General features: G+C 38.2%; 1 protein-coding gene and 1 pseudogene across 1 annotated transcript; both read left to right on the top strand.

Annotated features, from left to right (window-relative positions):
* The first annotated feature begins 4,234 nt into the window (after window positions 1-4,234).
* LOC105822419 lies at window positions 4,235-9,130 on the top strand (annotated as a pseudogene).
* Window positions 9,131-14,060: 4,930 nt separating this feature from the next.
* On the top strand, window positions 14,061-20,678 carry AGR2 (anterior gradient 2). The gene is made up of 6 exons (XM_012659395.1): window positions 14,061-14,132; window positions 17,523-17,659; window positions 17,928-17,991; window positions 18,104-18,156; window positions 19,408-19,481; window positions 20,628-20,678. The coding sequence occupies exons 2-6, from the start codon at window positions 17,530-17,532 to the stop codon at window positions 20,676-20,678; spliced, it is 372 nt and encodes a 123-aa protein (XP_012514849.1). The 5' UTR covers window positions 14,061-14,132; window positions 17,523-17,529.
* Window positions 20,679-21,324: the final 646 nt, after the last annotated feature.

Raw genomic sequence — 21,324 nt, 5'->3', positions numbered from 1 at the left:
TGTCTCAAAAAAATAGAGTAGCAATGAAGGGCTTGGTCTATACCAGTGGTTTTCAAATATTTTTTTCTCTAAAATAATTTGTTCAAAAGAAGTTTTTACTCAGAAGTCTACTATGTGAACAACAAAAAATGAGAGTTTTTCTGAATGAGATCTGGGACTGCTTAGTTTTCTTCTTCTCCACTGGATCCTTCAGAGGTTCTGCAAAATGCTTTAGGCACCCTTGATTTTCATATACTATGCTTTGGAACACACACACACACACACACACACACACACACTTCTCATAGTAGACCATAACTTTCCCCCATTTTTGCCAACTACTTTTTGCCTTTTGTCCTCACTCAATCATATGTTCCTTTATGCAGATTCTGGGCCAAGTTTTATTTGGTAACAGCTGTGCCACTACAAATGACTTGGTTTTTTTTTTTTTTTTGTACAAAGTCAAGCATGAATTGGATGTGCTGTGAGTCAGCTTATTCATAAGCAAGTAGCTTAGCAAATTCTCAGATTACAGATGTGAAGTGTCAGCGGACAATCCTACAATAGCTTCTGAACAAATGGAACACTTTTAGCTTTCTCATATGTTGTATGTTACAGACTCTAAGATCTTAGAAAGATTCTCTAAAAATTCTATACAGATACAGGTGAGGGAGACAAAAATTCTAAGTTTTAATTTACAAATGATGCAGAAAGTTAAAAGGCACAGAAGTCACCCTTAATTTATATGTATATATATATGCTTGCATTTAATTATCTTTTATTTACTAAGATACTTACTATAAAGAAAGATAAATTGAAAGACTATTAAGAAACGTTCATAAAAGTTTAACTCCCGAAGCTCAGTTATCTAGAAATGTCCGTAGCACTTCACAATTTTGAAGTTTAAGAACTTCTCCCCCCACAGGGTTATAGGATCTCTCCATATATTTATCTCTTGAAAGTCTCCAGCTTGTTCTTAATGGAGGAAGAAGTTGTGTTATTTGTTTATGCAAGCAACGATTGTCCATAAACACAGAGTAACTAGAGAGAAGTGATGGCTGGAAAAGAGGAAGAAGGAGTGAATTTGTTGCTGGGGATGATTCATAACATTTGCAGAGGCCTTATTGTGTTCCAGGCACTGTTCTTAGTACACGACAGATGTTAATTCATTTGTTCTTTTAAAACACCCTGTGCAGTAGCTACTATCTTATCCCTCATTTACCCATAAGAAAACTGAGCTACAGAGAGATTAAGAAACTTCCTAATGTCCCTCAGCTAGTAGCCTGTGTCACACTAGGCACAGTCTTTGTGACCCAGGCCCTTAACTCTGCATCACACCACCTAGCAGTGCTGCAGGCTTCCCAGCCTAAAATAGGGCACTGGTGATCACAGCTAAACACAAGGCCAGCTTTTGTGGTTGCCTATCTCCTTATGTTTCAATAATTACCAGTAAGTTCTTCCTCCCGAAAAATATCTCCTATACTGTCGGTAACCATGTCTGAAATTCTATCGCTAGTAGAATTTTATGGTTCTTTGTGCAAGTCTCTTTCCTCCCTGTCCCTGTCATATGCATTAAGTTCCCCGGGAGCAGGTGCCATGCCTCCCTCCTCGTCCCATCTCCCTGAGGCACCGAGCACGAGGCCATACACACAGTTAAGTACAAAAGTAACTTTCTGTGTGCAAAGAGTCAAATTAAATTATCTTTGACCCTTAAAGGGGGTTTATCTTCAAGCACCCTAAAGAGGCAAAGTGGGTGACGACCTTAAGTCAGTATCAGCCAGGCCCTGGGCAGGGACGAGTTTATCAGGTGACTTAGAAGGACCCCAGCCGAGCGCAGGATGCTGAGGATGCGCTGAAAGGCAGACCGGCTGAACCTGCGGGAGTAGGTGAGGTGGGTGTCAGGGAGCAGCTATGTGGGCTCCGCCTTTCCTGGGGCTGATCCTGGGAACAAAATATGCCCTCTCCAACACCCACCCGTAATCCAGCTCTACCCTTAAACCCAAAGAATCCGTTTACCCAAATACTCCAGAGCTCCTGCCCAGTCTTCCCAGTTCTGTGGACATTGCACTTCATGCTGTCTCTGCACCAGGAAATCTACACATGGCTCCGCAGTGTTTCTCTGCTGCATCTCCTATGCTGCTGGCCCCAACTCACATGGCTTTAGCCAAATGGCCTCTTCCACCCCCCGGGGCAGGGTTCTGCCCTGGCTCTTTCCTTTGCCTCTCTGGCTCCTTCACCTCCTTCTCCATCAGGCCTTCCCTAAGCACAGTGTTTAAAATTAGACGCCATCTACCAACGCTCCATGTCCCGACTTGCTTTATTTTCCTCCATCCTGGTTACCTCCATCTAACACTCCATATGTTTTACCAGCTTATTTTGTTCATTGTCTGCCTCTCTGCACAAGAATGTAAGTCCCATGAGGCTGGGAATTTTGCTCTTTTTTATTCAGTGTTGAATCTATATGCTTAGAAAGTGCCTGGAAATAGTGGGCACTTCCTAATTACTTTTTGATTGAATGAAGCTTTCTTCACTTTTACTAATTATTCATCATCACAGAAGATGCTGGTTATGTGCATACACACACACACACACACACACACACACACACTCACCTGGATGGTATACTACATACATTAAAAACATGGCTAGTATTAAACACTGAGTTTTCTTGGAACAAAGATGGCACATCCTGGGAAATCTCCTAACTTTCCCTCTATCCCATTACCTTATTTCTCATTTATTTACACTGGGGCACACACATCCTGAATGTTATCGTTTCTCATTCCATGGACAAATATATAAAAGCAGGAAATAGAGGCCTTCTTCCACTTCTACAGGAAGCATTAGGTGCTATTGCCATTCTACCCACCCTGCATCAGACACCCATCTGCTGCTCAGCACCTCTGCAGTCACCACCTGACTCAGCCCAGGCTTGCCCCATCCCCTCCTGACCCACTTGCCTTCCTCAGCCTCCCTCTTACCAATCAATACGAGCAAAGCCCAGGGCCATCTCCACCAAAACTTTAAATAAAGCCACTCCCACATCACCATGCCAATAATCACTCCTCAGACAACACTCTTTATGCTGTCCCTCTGGATCCTCTTTTTCAGGCAGCAAATACTCAGTAAAAAGTAATCCCAAGAGCTTGCCTTAACACAAAACAATTCAGACCTGGACACTGCAGGAGACTGGTTGCTTTTATTCCCAACTGCCTTCCAACTGACAGTTCTAGAAAACATTCAGAAACATCAAGTGGGTTCAGGAAACATGATTTTGGTGTAAAGAAGAGAGCTAAAACTGAGAGCTCTACTGAAACTACGGACCCTGGGGAAAAGGGACTAGAAAAACAACTCAATAACCAAGAAACCCAGGAGAGAAACTTATCTTTTGCAGAGAGACCTACAAAGAAAATCAACATAAAACAAAACATGCTCTTGTGAAAAAGCAAAACTGTAAGTCTGTCCTCTGTGTGGGTGTGGGAAAAAAGTTTATGCTATCCTCATTGTGCTAGAATTTTCTAAAGGAGAGCAATTAAAATAAAAATGGCCATGGACCAAAGGTACCATTCAGGCATCTGCCAGACACAAACTCAAAAAGGCTCTATAGAAAACTGTCTATGACCCAGCACACTGGACTCAAACAGAAAAATAATCCCCATGGAAGATGAGTTTACAAAAATATAGACCATTGCAAGAAAAATGTCCCCCTAAAGGATATTTGTCAAGAAGCAGAACAAATAGGTTTGTTTACCACTTCCATTTTAAACATGTTTAACTTATCAAAGAAATATTTAAAAGGAAAGAAACAATAAAGGTAGAATGCTATAAAAATAAACAGGTAGATTGGGAAAAAAACCCAATAAAACTTCTAGAAATGAAAAATAAAACCAGATACTCTCTGAGAGGACTTGGTGTGATTCCATATGCATTCTATAAAAGGGAAACCTTCTGGAGATGTCAAAAGGACAGCACTCTGCCCCAGTTCTAGCAAGGAGAAGGCTCAATACTTCTCTCTAGATCCCCAGTGTCATCATGCTAACAGTTCTGGTTTACACAACTTCTTGTCATAACACAGCACTCTGCTGACCTAAGGCACAGGCACCCTTGGAAGAGCAGCTTTGAGGACAGCAAGGCTAGCCACTGAGACAGATGCTGAGGGTGTAAAGAGGGCCAAGGGGTCCTCCAGGTCATATTGTTGAGTGGAGGAGGCACTGTCTTATGTCTTCTCCTTTTGCATTGAGCACTGAGTACAGGTATGACTCTAGAACTGCTTCTTTCTCAGACTTCAGGTAACAAGACAGAGTAAACAATGCATTTCTGTGGTCATATCCTTGATGCTGACCTGTGGTTGGAAATGAAATATAAACTCTTTGTATTTAGTCAGCACCCCAGAATTCTGCCAATTAGCTAGCATAAACTGGCCCCCCGGACACCACTTTTGCATTGGCAACTTCCTTCTTCTGAGCTTAATAAAACTTTGTTGGGTTATTGCCTAACCTGAAATGTCCCCCTAGAGTGCCTTGCAAAAGAGAAAATGGCCACAAACTCTGAACCTCAGAATGGTGTGCAAAGCTCCTTCACGAATGCTATCATTTGTAAAAATTCAGTACTAGTCTCAATCGTTAGTTCCATTGAAACCTGTGGTGTTTCCAAATGACGAGATGTCACAAGATGTACTATTGCTTCTGGTATGATAAGCTTTGGGGATTAGTTTTTTTAATTTTAATCTTTTTCGAATCACATATGCCAGAATAAATATTATATTATTTTATACATGGTCTATGGTTTACTCTAGCTCAGAACATGTAGTCAGTCAATAAAGGAAGGCAATTTTGCCAAAATTCAGTAGTGCATACTGTTCAAATGGTTACAAAGGTGACACCCATAAAGCATAAAAACATACATTTCACTTTTACTGGTAAGAGTAATATTATAGAAAAATTCTTCCTTAAAATACATGCCTTAGTAATCTCGAAGGAATCATTTTAGGTCCTTTTATCAATTTTTCCATAATCCAGTAATACTAATCTAAATGACTCTAATAGGCAAAACTATGCAGGAAAAGCTTATGATAAAAAGTTGACAAATAATGCTGAAAGGAAAGTGGTGTAACTTGGCAACAAATTTATTACAAAGAATAAAAAGAACATAAAACATCAGACGAGTGACCAATTACATTTTGATAATATCATGCTTAATATATGAGCACCATCATAAAACTTCAGAAATCATAGTTATAGATATTAACAACTGAAGACATACACTAAGATGTGCTTTCAGAAATTTTGATCACAGTTTCACAGCTTTTTCTGCTTTATTTCCTTTCCCTGTCTTCAGGAAGTAATTAATCTCAGTTTGCTAAACTAATATAAGCTATAAATGATACGGTTTGGACATGTCACATAGAAGTCATATGAAAGCACTTTGAGGAAATAAAGATTTTCATTTAAGGGCCATATAAAATGAGCCTGAGCTAGCCTAGTAAAAATGAACCAAATGAGACGAATCTTTAAGTCATAAACAAAATGTCCATGTAGTCGCTTGAAAAATTTTAGAAGTTATTTGCCTTTCTGTAGGTTGGTGTTTATCTCAGTGCTAAGTCTAGTATTTTAAGCAAAGCAGTCTTAATGATTCTGTATGGAAATCTCCTTGTGGAATATTTATATTTCATGCCCCAAATACATTCGGATATCCCTCAAACTATACTGGCAGCCTCAGGAAATTCAAATTCATCAAATAGTTTAATGTTTATAGTAATTAGTTGGCTGAATTACTTGTACTGAGAGAGCCTTTCATTTGGCAACCCAACATAAAATGGGAATAATAGAAAACTGGTTTAACTGTAATTAAAATACTCTTCTAAAATTACAGCCTAAATATTTGCTGAATTGAAACACATTTCCCCCATTGTGCAGAGCCTAAGAGCCTAAAAATAATAAACAAATGAGATCTTTTCCTAAAATCACAGATTAGAAAAAAATGCAATGCTGTGAACGTTGTAAAATTTAGTCTTGAAATGATGACGAGGTCTTACAGAAATCAGGAAGAAAGTCAACGGGACAAGTTTCTTCTCTGTTTGCTTTCTGGGCTGACTTATTGCTAAGCACTGTGAGAATGAAGTTATCACAGAATGAGTCATATGGAAAACACATGCAAACAGAAGAATATTGAGAACATAGTATGTGTTATTCTCTCATTGGTACTTAACTTTAAGGATAAAACACAAGAACTAGACAGTGCAAAGCATCCCAAAATGGTCAATTTGTGAAAGCAGTAAGTGATTCTGTTTTTTTTAAGTAACAATCATAGCAGTTTTTTTGAAACCCTCTAAGTTACTCAAACTCTGATTTTTGAAACCAATTCATTCATTTCAAGAAACAGTATAACAAAATCAATTGGAATAAAAGGCCCACAGAAACATACTCACTAGAGACAAATTTGGTATCACAGATCACAATTATTTTGATCTTCTAAGAAATATGTTCAGTTATATGCACAAAAATGAGGTTTTAGAAAGTTACTTATTACTATTTAACAGGTGAAAAATTATAAGCATAAGAATACTTTTCTTTTGAGTCTATTTGTTTAATAGTAAAGGTGTTTCCTGCTGTGGATTAAAAATATTAAAATGTATGGGATTTTGCTTGTTAAAGAAAACTTCACAAACTGAAGTATTACATGATATGGTATACCATGGGTTATATTTACTAAGATAGTATTGATATGTAATGTACTTTTTATTTCTATATTACATTAGTATTCATTTACTACTACTGTTCCTTACAAAACACCTCCCATTTCAGTATATAGATGGTTAGATAATAAGATAGAAAACTCTAGTCATGACCACAAGACAACTGCTTACATTGGATAGCATAATAATAATATAATAGCTTTCAAAGGAGTAAGGTGGGAAAAAAAAGGATGAGAAATTTCATAGAACCTAAGTCAAAGTAAAGCTATCCTCCAAGGTAAATTTAGGCTTTTCTAAAAAATCACTTTAATGCTTCGGGAGAAATGACAGCTTCTGACTGCATCTCTGCTTATTCAGTGCTCCACCCTGAGGAGTATATTTGCCATCTAACAATATTGACTCTAGCGTCAGACTCCAACTGCTAAGGACACGTTGCCTTAGTTGAAATCTCCCCTTCATATATGGCTGAAGTAGTTACTAAATCCAGATTTTTTTTAAAATGATTCCTCTTCCCAGTCTATTCAACCTCCTTAGTAGCATATCACTTTGATATGGGAAATTCTAAGTATATACTGAGATTATTCACTTCAAATTCCAAAAGAATGATGTTAATGTCTCCTTTCTAAATGCCCATCTTCAAAAAGATTGGAGTTCATGGAGAAATCACTTAACCACTTTGGATGTTCATATATTTTAAATTACTTTTTTTTCCTCCTTCCCTACAAAGCGTACCTCTACCATGATCTAAAAGGATTTCCGGCTGTGTGCCTTTATTCAGGGAAAACAAGACACTTGAATGGTTGTGAGACTAGAATTCCTTCCAGCTTAGTACAAGGTATAAAATTTCTGCTAGCCAGGAAGAAATATTAGATTATGCTGTAAAACAAGTGAGGAGAGCTACATGCCAAATTCTAAAGCCTTGGGCTCCTTGAGAATGGCTAAGCATAGAAACTTGAACACCAGAGCAAAAGGTTTTAACCTGGGATTTATGGATCCCTCGAAGAGATCTTTGCATTGAATTCAGTATATAAGTAAACCCTCTGAAATAATTATAAAATTGTGTCCACATATATATGCATTTTTGCTGCAGAGAAAGTCGATAGAGTTCATCATGTAGACCACGTTATTTATTGTCTAAATCATAATATTTTTGAGACCCAAAGGAGACATTTTGAATTATTATGCCCAGCAACAGGCTTAAACTGAGGCTCTTCTGTGCAAACTGGAAAGTATTTATGACCCTTATTCATGATCCCAGATGGGAATACCCTATTGCACCAGAGGATTTGGCTTTTTATTATTTTAACACAAGCACTATTCTTGAATTTTGGTTTAAGACAATTGATTTTTATACAATCAGGTGTATCCTTCACATATCTGGCTATAAGGCTCACCTGCATTTGACATTGGTTGCTACCTTGGGGTTGCAGTTCCCTCTAAACTTGCATTTAGTGTCATGGCACTGTCCTGGATGTCCTCGTCATACTTTCTCTCTACTTTGTGTGCTTTCCAAGTACCTCTTTTCCTCACCCTCCTAAATGGGTGGTTATTACCAGAGTTGGATGCTGAGCCTCCTGCTATACATTTTCCCACAAGAAACACACTGAATTGCATGACATTAGTATAACATATCAATGACTGGTTCTCAGCCTTTACCCCATATCATGGTCCCAAACTAGAACTAGGAACCTTTGTCCACCTGAGGAGTAAATCTGCTCCTCCCTCATTAGCCCCGGGAAAAGAACAGAAAGAAGAATAGAGCCAATGAGGTTACTCAAACCCATAGTATTAAGACTTTTTTGTTAAATTTCAGTTTTGAAAAATATGGGGATAACCTTTATGTGTTTGTCATTTAAGTGTTTGTAAGGTATAAAGGAAGCTTATACTTTAGACACCTCTGAATACTAGTCTTGAGTCTATACAGATGTGCCTAGAATTAGAATTTTGATTTGAAAAGTACAAAATAATTTATTGTGAAGCAGCTTTTGGAGGAAGATGCAGTGCCGGCTGCAGGAGCAGTGGTTTACCCGCTCCTGCCCCTGATTCACCTCTGATTACTCCCACCAAGAAACTAGTCTGTCCGGGAGCCGCAGTGTAGCCGTGGGTTCTAAAGATACCGAAAAAACACCCATGGAGCCAGAGGTGGCAATTCACCGAATTAGAATTACCCTAACCAGCTGCAACATAAAATCCCTGGAGAAGGTGTGTGCTGACTTGATCACAGGTGCAAAAGGAAGCAAATCTCAATGTAAAAGGACCAGTTCAGATGCCTACCAAGACTATGAGAATCACTACAAGAAAAAATTCCTTGTGAAGGTTCTAAGACATGGGATGATTCCAGATTAGAATCCACAAGCGGCTCATTGACTTACACAGTTCTTCTGACATTGTTAAACAATTACTTCCATCGGTCTTGAGCCAGGAGTTGAGGTTGAAGTCACCATTGCAGATACTTAAGTCAATTGTCTCAATAAGTTGATTACCAGTTGTTAAAAATAATAATAATTTATTGTGAGGCCATATGAAAATAATTAACAAAACTTGATTTACTATGTAGTATTTTTTTATTTACACTATTTATAAGAGCTGCTAAAATGCTTAGAAAGATTTTGCTAATTATGTTTGCAAATCTCTTCTGTTGGGCATTTAGAAAGCTTAAGAGAATTAGATACACTGGTATTAAAATTATAAATATAGTTTAAACTAATTAAGGAAATTTCGTTAATGAAGCTTGTAATATTGAATTTGTTCTATTGAATTTATTTTTTATTGAATTTAATCCATTGAAATTAAATCTAGTTATTTTAAGTGAATTTAATCAATTAAAATTGAGATAAATGAGTCACTAGGAAATAAGTAAAATAGGTGACTAATTTTTCTACCAATTTACTGTTTTCATAAGTAAAATGTATTTTGTATACTTTATACAAATGTACTCAATTTACATAATTTAAACTTTAACTTGTAGATTTAGAAAAAACTGGGTTCTAAAGTTTTTCAGCTTCAATACACAGAATATCAATTAAAACTCAGGAAGCTGGAAACAATTATTTCTTTGCACAAAACCTCCTTCAGACATTAAGATAAACTCGAATGACAAGTAATTCTTCCTATATGTCAAAACACAAATTTTTATGTGTCTATTTCTCTAAAGTAGAGTTTAGAGAGAGCTTATTTATTCAATAGCTTGGTCTGCAGTTAGATACATGTTTTTGGTAAGTCTCCTTTGAGGCAGACCCCTTGAGTACAAGAAGTCATTTGCCCTCCTCTCTGCCCAAGGCTCATCATAATTCAGTTTTGTCGAATTAGCATGCAGCTCAGGTTTATCTCATTACTTCCTGACATTAGAAGGCAGCCTGATGGACTGAAAGAAATATTGCATTAATTATCAGCAATTATGGGAAATTTTAGGTCTTTTCTCATCAGCTTTGTGGCGTTAGACTAATTATGTCCACTCATCTGAGCCTATTTCTTTATTTTTTAAAGGAAAATAATGAAGTTTGGTGAGGCTGTTATGATGACAAATTAATTTTTCCAATAAGTATGCCTTAAAAGTTTAAGCCTTGTGATAGGCTATAATCAAAGAGTAATCAAACAAAGATTCTGCTGTCATGGAGTTAAAAGACTGAGATCTATCTAAATGATCGTAATAAGAGAAGCAAGTGATACATTCTGTATTAATAACTAACATTTTTGAGTGTTTACTATGTGCTACATACCACTCTAAGCACTTTGTTGTATAATTTTCCACAGATTCTCTGAAGTGGGTCTTACTTTCCTTACTTTATAAGTGTCTAAAGCACAGAGAGGTTAAGGAATTTGCCTAGGTTAGTAAAGTACATAATAGTCATAAAGCTAGTGTTACACTCAAACCAATCTGAATCTACAGTTTGCTCTCTTAATCCCCCCACAGTTCATCTACGGGGTAAAGTCTAAATTCAGAATGGCATTAAAAGTCCCAGGCAAATAGCCCCCAAACACCTTTCCGACACTATTATCTACAAGCTACACAGATGAATCTCACTTCAGCTAGGCTGGTCCTTAAATAGCCCATGAACATATTTTGCAAATTCTGTGTCACTGCATCCATTTGGAAATCTTGCTTTCTACCATCAGTTTGAGCATTCTAGTGCATAGCAATCTCTACCTCATCTGAAAAATAATAACACCTGATGTCCATACCACTAACATGTCCCTTATTACATGCTATTCTCATGTGGATGGTTAGTTTTTACTGTGGTTCTGTCTTAATTCTTCAATTAGTTTGTAAGTAACCTTAGAAGAGGGATGATGTTGTAAACTTCCATATGTTTTCCCCACGGCGTGGCTTATCACCCTGAATTGCAATTATCCATGTATATGTCTGGCTACCTCAATAACTGACCATGTCTTTTTCATTTTTATAATTTTAATGCCTGGCATAATATTTGCTACATAAATAGAGTTGATGAATATTTGGGAAAGAAATGAATGAATGCATGAGTGAATAAATGAAAAAATAGAGTCAACTACACAATGCATACTGGATACTCAATAATTGCTAGTTATTATTATTCATAAGCCTCCATATTTTACTCAAAAATAGGAAAAAACCCACTTTAAAATATGCTCAGATGAGACCTCAGGAGTTATGATGACACAAATGTTGAAAATACAAAGGTATAATATTCACTTCATTATGACCATTGTTAGGGTCACTGGTACTGGGCTTAGTTTTACTTACCAAATATTATACCTGGATATCAAATTACCAAATTCTACTCAGAGAAATCCTACTCAGATATTATCCAACAACATATTTTTAAAATATCAGGCAAATCCAAAAGATTGATCATGTAACTGTTAAAAGTGATGAAGTTTAATAGCATGTAAGAAAAACCCCTCATCACCTGTCTCAAAGCATACCTGGACCATCTACAAAACCCTAGTTGCTTCACACCAAGACCAATATGACAAAGATTCTTCAGCCACCACATGCATAGGATATGTTCTAATAATTACCTCTTCCTTGCCATACCTTCGCGACTATGACAAACACTGGGTTTTACTGACATAAGATTAGGCACAGAATTAGAGTAGAATAATTGTTATATCATTATAATTAATTATAACAAGTCAGAGATGCTTTCAATTACCAACTGTTATGGGTTCACTTGTGTCCCCTCAAACTTCAGATGTTGAAGTCCTAATCCTCAGTACCTCAGAATGTGAGATATGAGAGAGATGGAGATAGAGTCTGTAAAGAGGTAAGTAAGTTAAAGTAGGTCACTTTGCTGGGCCCTAATCCCATATGCCTGGTGTCCTTATAAAAAGAAAAGGTAAGTTATGGCATAGACAGGTACAGAGAGAAGACCATGTGAAGACACAGGGAGAAGATGACCATTTGCAAGCCAAGGAGAGAGGGCCTCAGAAGAAACTAACCCTGCCAACACTTAGATCGTGCACTTCTAGCCTCCAGAATCGTAAGAAAATAAATTCCTGTTGTTTAAGCACCCTGGTCTGTGATATTTTATTATGGCAACCCTAGCAGACTAATACACCAAATATTTTCTCATTCCTTAACTCATTTAACATTTAAAACAGTCCCAAAAGATATTATCCCATTTTACAGACAGAGAAACTGAAGTTTCATAGATGTTAAATGACATCTCTGGAATTATCCAGAGAGTGTGCACCGGGAAGCAGGACTCAGACTGACATCCTGTTACTCCAAATCCCACCCACCTTGCAGTTTCAGTAGAGGAGGGACTAGAGGACACCTGGGCTTTGGTCCCAGTTTTGCCCTAAACCTTTCTGAAGGTTGTGGGACCTTCAGAAAGTCATTAATTTTTTTTTTTTTTTTGAGACAAAGTCTCACTCTTTTGCCCAGGCTAGAGTGCCGAGGTGTCAGCCTAGCTAACAGCAACCTCAAACTCCTGGACTTAAGCGATCCTCCTGCCTCAGCCTCTCGAGTAGCTGGGACTACAGACATGCGCCACCATGCCCGGCTAATTTTTTCTATATAGTTTTAGTTGTCCGATTAATTTCTTTCTATTTTTAGTAGAGACGGGGTCTCACTCTTGCTCAGGCTGGTTTCGAACTCCTGAGCTCAAACGATTCGCCCGCCTCGGCCTCCCAGAGAGCTAGGATTACAGGCGTGAGCCACCGCGCCCGGCCTCATTAATTTTTTTGACATCTTCATTTTCTCACCTGCAAAATGAAGGAGTTGAATTGAATATTCCAAAGGCTGAACAGATTAGGTATCTACGTAAGAGCCTTTCTAGTGTTAAGAGTTTAGCTCAAATCATTGTTTTCAGTCAAATTCCTAAAGAAATTATCTCTGTAAACTCATTTAGAGTTGAAAGAAATTTCAATATTTTGAGAATTACTATTTTGCCCACAGAATTCAAGGCTTTATTGAGAAAGTATACACACTGGAAAATGTTCTTGAAATATTTTGATCGTAACTCAAAAAATTTTAAGAAGTTATTTTTATAGGGCTTGCATTCCACTTCTGTTGTTAAAGATTTCTTTATTCTGAGCTTTTAAAGACTGCACATAGCTTCATAAACAAAATACAGGATTAACATTTCTGACAGAAAACTTGAGTTCCAGTCTTAAAAATCCTCAGTGAATAATTGAATAATCTTGAGTGAAAAAAAAATAGTTGGAGACCTTAGTTTCTGGGTCTGAAAAATAGGGTAAAGGACTACCTGCACACCTAGCAGGAAAGTTTGCCTTTAAATAAGGAATATCTGTGAAATACCTTTGAACTCTTTGGAGGGAAGTTACTACATATCTTCAATGGCAAGGTAATTATTACAAGCTCATAGCAGTAGGCTGTCTGTTTTCAATAACTTCCTCAGCTTTGAAATATTGTATTGATTTGTATTTTCTTCATACTTGTAGTTAAGGTGTATATATTTTTTTGACAGGAGGAGGGAAGTGTATCATGGAAAATAATTTGTATCATAATGGAGTTTGGCAGGTTATATGACTATAAGGGTTAGAATTGTGAATCATCTCTGTGTGTTCTCAGCTAAATAAAGGCAATCTGCCCAAGGGGGAGAAAAAAAAAATCTACAACCCACAAACTCCATCCAATCACGTAAAGACAAATCAGCCTTCAGGCAAATCAAAAGTCTTCATTTAAAGCTTACCTGGATTTGGCACTCTGCCCACGGTTTCCAAACCACTTAACAACATATTTTCACAAACAGTTAAAAACACAGCTACTGAAAAGCATACCTTTTGCAACGTTATTTTTAAAAACAGGAACTCTTTAACCCAGGGAAGACAGTTGCTTGGGCAAAGGAAGGTTCGTTTCTGAGTTAGCAACACGTAAATACAGGATTAGTGGGTGGGATTGAGGTGCACCTCGGTGCATAAATAGAGACTGGAGCTGCCCCGGCACACTCAGAAGCTTGGACTGCATCCTGGCCGGCTGACTCACACAAGGCAGGTGGGTGGGGAAGCACAGGTAAGGATCCTAATAATAGCTGTGAAAGTGTATTGGACTCTGACTGCTCTGTAAATCTGCAGGCAATCAACAGAGAAATGCAAGGTTCCGAGGACAAGGAAGTGGGATTTGGAGAGGGAATAATGGAATTTCCACCAAAGGCTTACTGGGGCCTTTCTTTGGCCAGAGCTGGCAGTGTTATGTTCCTGAGCTGGTTCAAAGTAATGCTTTCTCCTTCAGGAAATAAGAGGTTTAAGAGTAGGTAAACTCTAGGAGTTTTCAAGCCTGGGACTGGGCCCAAGGGATTTGTGTCCCAGTCACCATCTAATGCCCTGCTTCTTTCCCCCTGGCTAAAGAAAAGGCCTATGGGCTCCTCAACTGTGACACCTCAGCTCTGATTGCCCACGTGGAATATTTTATTGCAAATCAGGAAACAACTTTCTTTCTGTCTGGTGTAAAGATACTGTTGTTGCCTCTTCAGTCTTTAAATTCATGGGATGGACTGTCAGAGAGTTGGTTGCCTTCCTGAAGCATACACGGACACTGAAACGTCCTGCAAGTTCATTCCTTGCTAAAGACAAAACAGGGAGATAGTGACCAGCAAAAAGTCCTGGATTCCCAGTGTGTGTATGTGTGTGTCTCCATATTAACAACATCTTCCATGGTTATCCTTGTATTTTGAGGTGTTTTATGCAAGAAGATTGCAGAGCAGGATCTATTCATATTTTGAAAACTCAGTAGAGTGAATCTCAGAAAGTCATCCCAGTGCAGGATGTTTGTACAGCAGGAGTTACATTAGCCTTCTTTGAGTCATCCTGCCATAAAACACAAACAACACTACATCAATAGTTCCAACCTGTAATCTGTGGAGCTATAGCAAGGGGTCCTAAAACTACTGTACAACAAGAATTATCAATGGACAAAATATATAAAATGTTTTGCCACTGATTCACGTTATTTTTTCAAATACACATAGATGTTGTGATAAATAAAATATAAAATCAGATGCTTGTTGATAAATTAGTAGTTATTTGCCATGATATATTTCTGAACCAGCTAATATTCCAAAAGTATAATTATTCTCACATAAAAGTTCTTGATTTTTTTTAACAGTAAAAAGAATTCTTTATACTAAGAGGGCTGGGTATTATTGACTCATAGTACACTTGAGTTGTTTTTGCAGAACTCTAAAAGACAAAAATTGACATCGGCGTTTCTGCATCTTTATGAGTATAGAAAATGAAGAAAGTAAATTCTTGCTTTCTGCTTATGTCATTTCTGAGTAAGATATTTTGTGGCTACGTACTATGACTTGGAAAATAAGTGATCAGTTTAATACAAGGCATCATTTGGATTTGGTAACTTAGCAACACTTTTTTTTAAACCAACTAACTCTTAGCAAAGGTTCCCACCCAGGCTATCAGATCATGAAAATCTTCCCTCTTAAAAACACTAAGCAATGAGAGTCCATCCCACATCCTAAGAGTCTGACTTAATTCAAAATCTACCTAACCTATTAGAGTTAGATGCTGTAGTTTCATATTTCCTTTTAAGCAATCCCAGTATTTGGCTTTACCAGAATCCCAAGTCTCTAGCTTTCGATGTTATGGCCCTGGATAACCTCAGTGACTTGCTAGGGCAACTCACTTTGATTGCTAGCTACTTCCTTCCTTCTCTCCTCCCTCAAGGAACTTATCTTGCCATTCACTTTCCTGTTGATATGCATTGGCTTCCGCTTTTCCTAGGAATCAACTGTGGAATACCAAAAAGGAAAAAAGAATTTGACAAAGAGACATTCATGGGGTTTATTTCTCTGTGTTAGGAATTTCACTGAATACTTTTGTGCACTTTTGCTCACGCCCATAACCACCTACCTATACAGGCCCACACAGGGAGTCAAAGAATTGTTTCCCTGGAAGAAACTTGGCATTGATGTGTCTTAGAGCTAATATAGAGTTAATTCAGAGCTAATATAGAGTTTGAGTAAATGTTACACTAGGGAGAGAGTTACGTGGGTGCAAGTCTTCGGTTTAGTGACAAAGATGGCAGGTTCTAAATGAAAAAAAGAATGATTTTATTCCTATCTCCATTCTTCAATGGCAATGTCTCCATTTTAACGAAAAGTTAAAGAAATGTGTATGTTTAGGGTAATTGTTTCCAGGAGGGAAGATGGGAGCCTGCGCAGCAAAATAGCAAAATCCAGAAGCCTTTCTCTGGTCCCAATTCATAAATCTTTCCATCTTTCTTAACTTCAGATTCTTTATCTATACAACAAGGCAATGGGAAGGTGGAAAAAGAGGAGGTGACTCCTGAGACACCTTCTACTACTATATTTTTTGACCTGCTCTTTCAGACCTGGGCCAGTTCACCCCTCCTTAGGCAAACTTGTGGCCCCCCACTCCCAGGAGGTCACCATACTGACGCCAAACTTAGTAGGGACACCCCATTGGCATAATGCACTACAGCCCAGAACTCCTGGATTCAAGCGATCCTCTGGCCCCAGCCTCCTGGGTAGCTGGGACTACAGGCAACGCCACCACGTCCAGTGATATTTTTTAAATATGAAATTTAAATGTAAATTTCCTTAGTCATAAGAGTATATACAGCTACCTAGCTATCTATTTCCTTAAAGTGTAGCTATATTTATCTATTTCTATATAGATGTATATTTCTGTACATGATTCCATACCTATAGAGATTTATATCAATGTGGATAGATACGTATACTGTATACAGTCCCCAACTTATGATGTTTCAGCTTAACAATTTTGTGACTTTATGATGGTGTGAAAGCAGTATGTACTCAGTAGAAACTATACTTCGATTTACCCATACAACTATTCTGTTTTTCACTCACAGTACAGTATTCAATAAATTACATGAGATATTCAATATTTTATTATAAAATAGGCTTTGTGTTGGATGATTCTGCATAACTGTAGGCTGATGTAAGTGTTCTGAGGTTAAGGTAGGCGAGGCTAAGCTGCGCTGTTCAGCGGGTCAGGTGTATTACAGTGCCCCCCCCCTTATTCATGGGAGATACATCCCAAGACCCCTAGTGGATGCCTGAAAGTGCAGATAGCATTAAACTCTATATACACTATGTCTTTTTTCTATACATACATACCTATGATAAAGTTTAATTTATAAATTAGACACAATAAGATATTTACAATAAAATAGAAAAATTAGAATATGCTATAATAAAAGTAATATGAATGTGCTCTCTCTCTCTCAAAATATCTTATTGTGCTACACTCAGGAAGGTGGCTGTTTACTCCAATCTCATGTCCAGTCTCAACAGAGCCTCGGTTCCTGTTGTATTCCACCGTCGTGATGCAATCTGCAAATCTTGAAGATCGCTAATTCCTTTTCGGGTTTTTTTGACTTTGTGTTTGTTTTCCATACCAGATTAGCCATGGAAAAAATGTCAGTGTCAGCATTCTTGCTCCTTGTGGCCCTCTCCTACTCTCTGGCCAAAGATACCACGGTCAAACCTGGATCTAAAAAGGACTCTCAACCCAGACTGCCCCAGACCCTCTCCAGAGGTAGGAGTCAGCTTCTTACTGGCTTCCAACTGCTACTTAATTGGGAAAGATTTCCTAACTCTTAATGGTGAAACTTGTGTGTTGAACATATTTCGGTTTGTGTTCCTTCTAGATTTATCATTGTTTATAATTATTTCTACTTCCCTTGAGGTTTTTCTTCTTCTTTAGTATGAAGAATATATTTATCCCAGTCTTTATCATTGCTTTTCAACAGCTTTTGGGTCTGAAAGTATAAAAGCTTTAAATATACTGGTTCATTTTGTTTTAGGTTGGGGTGATCAACTCATCTGGACTCAGACGTATGAAGAAGCTTTATACAAATCCAAGACAAGGTAAGGATGAGGGTTACACAGAGCTCTCTGAAAGCTCTCAAGAGCACCATCTAGTGACATCTAGATATACATGAAATCTCATTAAAATTTATCCAATCTCTGTCTCTTAAAGCAACAAACCCTTGATGATTATTCATCACTTGGATGAATGCCCTCACAGTCAAGGTAATTTATTCTTCTAAATATGACTTTTTATAGCCTTTTAGCCTTAGGTCCAGGGTTCAGATCACTCATCTTTGTATCCGTAAAACCTAGCACAGTTGAATGAGTATTTTGTGTAATAAAAACATATTTTAAGGTAACTTCAAATATTTCCGTGTTTGTGCATATTTTAAAAAACAAGCTCTAGGATTTATCCTCAACATCTTCATTTCTCTTACATCCCACATCCACTACATCAGTAAATACTGGCTTTACCTTCAAAATATATCCTAAAACCAGAATCAGCTTTATGGGCATGCAACCAGTGTGGTCACACAGGGCCCAGAACATGGTTTAATGCTCTCCTGTCACTGCATTAAAATTCTTAATAATTCTTGAACAAGGGGCTCTACATCTTCATTTTGCATTGGGCCTAATATATCATGTAGCTGGTCTTGCCCAAACCATCCAATTCCTATTGCCTCCGCACTACTGCCCTGGTCCATGCCAAGATCAGGTCTTGCCTAAACTACTATAACAGACACCTAACTGCTCACCCTATAGCCGATTTTCCACACAGAAGCCAGAGTGAGGCCATTAAACGTAAGTCAGGTCCTATCATTCATGTGTTCAAGTGGTAAAATTAAATCCAAATTCCTGACCATGACCTACAAAGTTGGACACGATCTGGCTAATACCTGTCTTTCCTTTCCTTCCACTCTTCTCTTGCTTTCTCCATTCTCTCTAGCCTGGCCTTCGTGCTGTTCCTCAAACGTCTGAGCTCATTCTCACCTCAAAGATATTGCCCTTGCAGTTCCCTCAGAATGGATCACTCCTTCACATCAGTGTTACCTTCTCAGAGACACCTACCCTGACCACCACATACTTCTTAAAACCTTGCTTGCTTTAGTTTTCTTCAAAGTCCATATCTACACCTGAAATTATCTATTTATTTGCTTACTTGTTTATGACAGGTCTCCCACCCAAGCATTCGAGCTCTATGAACAAAGCACTATGCCTAGTGCATAATACAGTGCTTACCACATAGTAGCCATTCAATGATTATAAGCTGGAAAGAAATAAATGGATGAATGAATGAGTGAATGCAAAAAGCAGAGGTAGTCAATGCTGTACATAGTAACTTCACTAATCATTTGCTGAAAGAGCAAAGTAGAATATTGTATTTAAAATGCAATTCAACATAAACTATAACAGAGAACAATGGTTTTAACCAATGCTAACATGGATGCTTAATGATTTTTCTGTGTATTATAGCTTTAAAGAAAGTGTTTGCTGAAAATAAAGATATCCAGAAATTAGCAGACCAATTTGTCCTCCTCAATCTAGTGGTAAGTTTACTTTTCATCATCATTAACATTCCCGCATGGCTCATTATTTGCAATGGATGATTCATTTATCCCATACATCTTAGTCATACCGCATTAACTGGGCTCTCTTCCAAATAACCCATCTCATAGATTGGAGAGAAAAAAAGATATTTCATTTTATTTATAATCCATCTAACATGTCTGTTTTTATGTAGTAATTAATAATCTTAGGTCGCCTGAAAAATACTCTTCTGTGGTATTTTCTCTGTTGCTATAATAACTGGAAGGTTTTTGTATTTTGCAAATTCCTCCCTGTGGCCATCCCCCTACAGTCGTGGCTTCTCTGCACCCATTTTTTTTTTTTTTTTACTAGCATAACAAAAGCTTACATTTATTGAGTGTTTCCTATCTACCAGACATTTTTTTTTTATTTCAGCATATTATAGGGGTACAGATGTTTAGGTTACGTATGTTGCCCTTGCCCCCCCCCCAAGTCCGAGTTTCAAATACGTCCATCCTTCGGGTGGTCTGCACCCATTTTTAATCCCTGTTCGCTCTCTCTCTGGAGGAGATAGCTGTCTGGCTTTCCCAGTCCAGTCATGGCCTCCTGTGCTTTAGCTTCATGCATTCTCACCTCACTTCACCATCACCACCCCTCCTGAATCACAAGCTTTCTGCCTTTGCAAATTCTTCTACTGCATACAGATGGGTTCCATTTTCCTTCTGAATGCAAACAAAAAACGACGCTACCTAATCATATGTTCCCATGATCCCCTCCACCCCAAACACAGCCTGGCTTCTTTAAAGATTGATTCACACCAGCAGTTCTTCCTATCCTCCCTGCCATGGGCTCCTCGTCCTCTTTCCACCCCTAAATGTTAGTGACTTGATGAATCTCTACCTGACCCACTTCTCTTTTCATAGTTTATATTCTCTATGGACAACGTCATCTACACCTGCCTCTAATCAATTCCTACACACAGATAATTCCTACATCTGACCCAAACATGCAACAACTTCCAACTTGTCTATCCAACCATATTCCAGACATCTCATAATTAGCTTGAACCCAATATGGTCTACACTGAATTAAGCACCTTGGTTCAGGCTTTTCAAATAGCTCTTCTTGCTCTATTCCCTATTTCATTTAAAGTGGTACTATTCTAGATTGGACTCTCCTACTCAGCTACAAGCATTCAAGAAGCTCTGCACTTCTAAAGTCTAAATATTCGGTGACTAATAAGTCACTTCTCTGTAAACTGAGTACCACTATTTTAGTGTAAGCCTTTTTCACTTTGCTTACCTTACTGTAGTATTACTAAATGGCTTCCTGCCTACAAGATACACCCTGTCTAATCCCACATGGCTGTCAGGGTAATTGCTTTAAAGACCAAACTGAGGTCATGGTGCCTCCTCTAACATCCCTCCGGTGGTTCTTAACTATTTCTAAACAAACAAAAACACTGTGGCATGGTGTGCACAGGCATCCACAAGCTGGCTCCGGAAGCAGCTCTAGCACCTTCTCTCACCACTGCCCTCATGTATTTCCGTCCTTCCCAAGCACTTGGTCATAAGAGAAAGTGCTACGCCTTTTTTCTCCATACCTTTACACATGCTCTTCGCTCTGCGTGGAGCAGCCTTCTTTTCCACGTAACTGGCTCCTGTTCATCTTTTAGGATTCCTCCTCACCCACTTTAGAAAGTCCTAGTAGAACCTGAACCCTGGGCTAGTGTCTTGCCCTGGGCACCCACTCCACCTGCGCACCCTCCATCATCACATTTCCCCCTCTCGATCCTCAATATTCATTTCCCTACCTGTTATCTCTCAATAGACCATGCAATCATTAAGGATAAGCACTGTGCCT

This window comes from Propithecus coquereli, unplaced genomic scaffold (genome assembly GCF_000956105.1).
Source record: "Propithecus coquereli isolate 6110/MARCELLA unplaced genomic scaffold, Pcoq_1.0 Scaffold61, whole genome shotgun sequence".
In the NCBI taxonomy this organism is placed as follows: Eukaryota; Metazoa; Chordata; class Mammalia; order Primates; family Indriidae; genus Propithecus; species Propithecus coquereli.
This window is presented reverse-complemented; position numbering and strand designations above follow the sequence as displayed.